Source organism: Protobothrops mucrosquamatus, unplaced genomic scaffold (genome assembly GCF_001527695.2).
Source record: "Protobothrops mucrosquamatus isolate PMUCROS unplaced genomic scaffold, P.Mucros_1.0 scaffold_154, whole genome shotgun sequence".
NCBI lineage: Eukaryota > Metazoa > Chordata > Lepidosauria > Squamata > Viperidae > Protobothrops > Protobothrops mucrosquamatus.
Window position 1 is genome coordinate 1,650,081 of NW_015386230.1, and position 3,794 is coordinate 1,653,874.

The 3,794-nt window shown below is 41.4% G+C and overlaps 1 protein-coding gene across 1 annotated transcript; it reads right to left on the reverse strand.

Moving 5' to 3' along the window:
- Window positions 1-1,257: 1,257 nt before the first annotated feature.
- LOC107291325 (coiled-coil domain-containing protein 85C) lies at window positions 1,258-3,087 on the reverse strand. The gene is made up of 2 exons (XM_015820322.1): window positions 2,576-3,087; window positions 1,258-2,486 (listed from the first exon to the last, which is right to left on the reverse strand). Exon 2 carries the CDS (start codon window positions 2,259-2,261, stop codon window positions 1,419-1,421), a length of 843 nt encoding a protein of 280 aa, XP_015675808.1. The 5' UTR covers window positions 2,262-2,486; window positions 2,576-3,087; the 3' UTR covers window positions 1,258-1,418.
- Between the last annotated feature and the right edge of the window lie 707 nt (window positions 3,088-3,794).

Here is a 3,794-nt window from a genome sequence, read left to right on the forward strand (position 1 = left end):
ACCTGATACAGCATTGCCTAGAAATATAATTAGTGGGATTTCATATTCAAAGAAATGGAACAAAAGGTCAGATATTTTATTTATTTAATGTAATACTAAGCCACATACAATGATCAATCTTTGATGTAACCCTTAAATCCATTGAAAAAAAATCTAACCAAGAGCCTAAAAATCTGAACTCATTTAGTTGCTCCCAAGAAATCAATCTCTGCACACAACATACAGAAAACAAACAAATTAAAAAATGTAGGTGATAACTAATTTCTGTGGAAGCCTCACTCCATGAAAACTCAGTGGTTTGGACATTAGGATTTACATAACAAATTTCAAAAGGCTGTGAGTGAAATTTTAAAAAATGGAATTCTGGCTGATTATTCAATATGCCCAACATGAGTCACATGTCACATGCCCAGATACCTACTACTGCTTATTATTAAGTTATTAGCTCAAAGGCCTCCAGCAAGATGAGCTGAAAATACAGAGATATACAATAAGTAGAATATTTTGGAAATCAGCTCAGTCACTAAAAATAGAGACCCTAAAAATATTTAAATGCATTCATTATTGAACAACCTGATAATTACAGTGTTAAACCTTAAAACACAGAAGATAAATTCATATTACACAAAAATGCTAACAATTTTAAACACTGTTATTCAGAGATACTCATCCTGCTAAATATTGAATTCCAAAGCCAATAAGTAATGCTTTTAACCACTGTGACAGCTGATGGCTTTAAAACATTACCCCCAGTATTAGGACCATTCATTTTACCAGCCATCACCATACCTAAAAACATAGGTAGAAAGATGAAAGAAGTTTCTTTCTAGAAAGAAAAGATAATTTGTGTTTCTTTAGACACAAATTATTAATCTAGTAACTGAAAGGTAGAACACAAAAATGTCTTCACATAAAGATGTAGTTAAAAGCATTTGGCAGTGATGTGAATAAGCATCACTGGATAGAACAATAATGTTTTACAGCCAACCAAGGGAAAAATTACTTTTGATTAAAATCCAGAATGTCATCACTTGAGCCCCAGGTCAGTGCTCACTGCTACTCTGTACTCATCTCCACCAAATGAAGCTACATCCCATGGCATCTTCTGTCCCAAAGTTCATCTATGTAAGGTAATAAATTAAAATTGGCAAGACCCCAGGACAAGATAACTTGTTTTTGCAGATAATACCTTAAAAATGCAACATCAGAGTGTAGTCTAAATGCTTGTGGTAAAAACAAGACCATATTAGAAACAGGAAGAGGAAGAAGTTCTAAATGAAAGGCGAATACTATTACACAAAGATACATCCATTGCGCTTTCAATTAAATGTGCTAGTAGAAACACAGGTTAGATTAAGATCTGTACTAGTGTTAATTAAAGAGAACTATATATTAATATGTGGCTATGGGATAGATTTTCATATAAGCAAGATGTACAAGCTCTGACTAAAGTCAAACTTCCACCGATGGGTCCCCTCAGCAAGATGTCTGGAAGCCAACTTACTCTTTACACAGAAACAAAATGCATGAATTAGAAACCAGGACCTACCATTGAGACCATTTGGGATGCTCCTGTGGTGAAGAGGAGCAGAAAGGTCATCCATAGATCTCCGGATGGCTCCAGCTTTGTTTTCAACAACTTTGTGATGGTGAAGGAGATGGTGGTGATGGTGATCTGGACTTCCTGCACTGCCAGCACTAGATGTGCTACTCCCATCTCCAACATCCCTGGTTCCAGAACCCCCATTGAGGTTGGTGAGACTAGCTTGGCTATCTATGGAGCTTCGGGAGCCTGCTCCATTCCTCTCTTCATCCAGCATTAGCACAATCTCCTTCAACTCAACATTCTCTCTCAGGAGGGATTCTTGCTTAGCTTCTAATTCTTTGAGCTTCTGCTGGTACATTCCAACTTCCTTCCACATTACACCTGCAGTGTGTCTCCCAAACCTCTGCCATTCTCTGGACAGCTTTTTCCCCTTTTGCCTGTCATCATCCAAGAAACAGCAAAGCTCCCTCAGTTCCTGGTTATCATCCTGGAGCTTCTGATTAACTTCTTTCAAACCCCTGATCTCATGCAGGTGGACTTGCAGTCTTCTGTTCACATCTTTCATCAAGTTGCTGTGCTCCACCATCAAGTTCATTTTTTCATTTTCTACTTTCTTCAACCTTTTCACCAACTCTTCCTTGTTCCATCTCAAAAGATCTTCTTCTGTCATTTTGGTCAGGTCTTCCTTTGACCCTTCCACAGAATTTTTTGCCATATTTATAGTCTACTTCCCCCTTTGGAAGGAGATATGAAGACACAGACTGTTCTTTTCCAGGAATATTATTTTAAATACTCTGTAAGTTCAAACTTCACAGCAACATTGTGGGATGTAATTTTGTATTTTAAAAATCCTACAATTCTTCAGGGAGGACAAGATCACAAAAAACTGTAAATCTATTCATTTCTGTAAAACGTTTCCTCTGCCTTACAACTCCCATGCCTAAATAAAATAAAAATGAAAAAGAATGAGCACCCAAAGCTTCGTATATATTTTTAAAAGCCTTTCAAAAGTGAAGCAAGTCAACTTACCAAAGGCTATCACAGCTGCAGCAATAAGAATGAATTTGTTAGCTTAAAAATCAACCTGCTTGGGTTCAGTATCCACGCCGCGTAGATTTCCAACAGCTAAAACCTATATAAGGTTGAGAAACGGTCAGGTTCTAGCTTAAATGACCCAACCCCTCCGTCCGCAGCAATTAGAGTTAGACAGAATAAAATAAAATGCAGATTTTTTAGAACCGATCCCTTCCTCCGCTTTTTTATGCTTTTAGTTCTAAGACAGCCTTCCGGATGATGTCAGTCTCTTTGTAAACTGCATTTAAATTTTCAGAAAAACCATCGGAAAGGAACTGAGAGCTTGGAACAAGGCATCGCCTATTTCAAGCGAGAGGGAAGAAGGAAGAGGGGAAAGGACATTCCAGGATGAGAATCTGCAATACACCTTGGCGAAGCAACACGAAAACGAAAAGCAAGGACCAAAAATAAAAGAGAAATCCAATAAGCACAGCGGCTTATGTACGCGTACAGCTCCACTCGATCCTCCAGCACTGCTCGGTTTTATCGGAGGGAGGGAATGAGCGGGTTTGGCTCCTCCTCCTGACTCCTGATTGGCCAATCAGATGGTCCGGGCTCGGTTCTTCTCCACGCCCCCAGCCTGGTGCGTTCAGGTTGCATTTCACTTTCCGCCTTGGGTCGGGTTACGGCGAGAAGTGATAATTTCTCCCGGAACCAATGAACTGGCGGCAAGAGCGCATTTCGAAAAAGCAGGTACAAAGGGAAAGGTAGAGAGCCGTGCCTCTCTCTTAAAGGGGCCGCAATCTGTTTTCCACCTCTGCCTGGAGCGGGTCTCTGTAAAAACCATCCCTCGCCTCTGACTTTCCCGAAAAGTCCGCTCTAATCCGCTTCCATTTAGGGAGATAAGTTTGGACGAGAGGATTCAGAGCTTGGGACGAGTTGCCCTGTGGAGTCAAAAGGCCGTCGGCTCTACAGTACTTCAGTTCTCGCTGCGGGGTTTATAACGCCTCCCTCGCCCGTTAAATGGCGTTTTCTCTCGTCCCCTGCGCCTTTCTGCCTTGGCGAGCCGCGGGCTCCATTTTGAGGACGACGACGAACGCGTGAATAGTTTGACGGCTCGCGACCCTGCATTTCACCCGGCCTTTGTAACGAGCAGGAGAAACGTTTGGGTAGGCGGCGGGTGGGCAACGGTTGGGGTTCCCGAGGAAGCCCCCACGGAGCGCTCACCTGGGCA

What these genes read in the sequence shown, in the direction of transcription:
- LOC107291325 (XM_015820322.1), bottom strand. Translation starts at nt 2,261, where the DNA reads ATGGCAAAAAATTCTGTGGAAGGGTCAAAGGAAGACCTGACCAAAATG.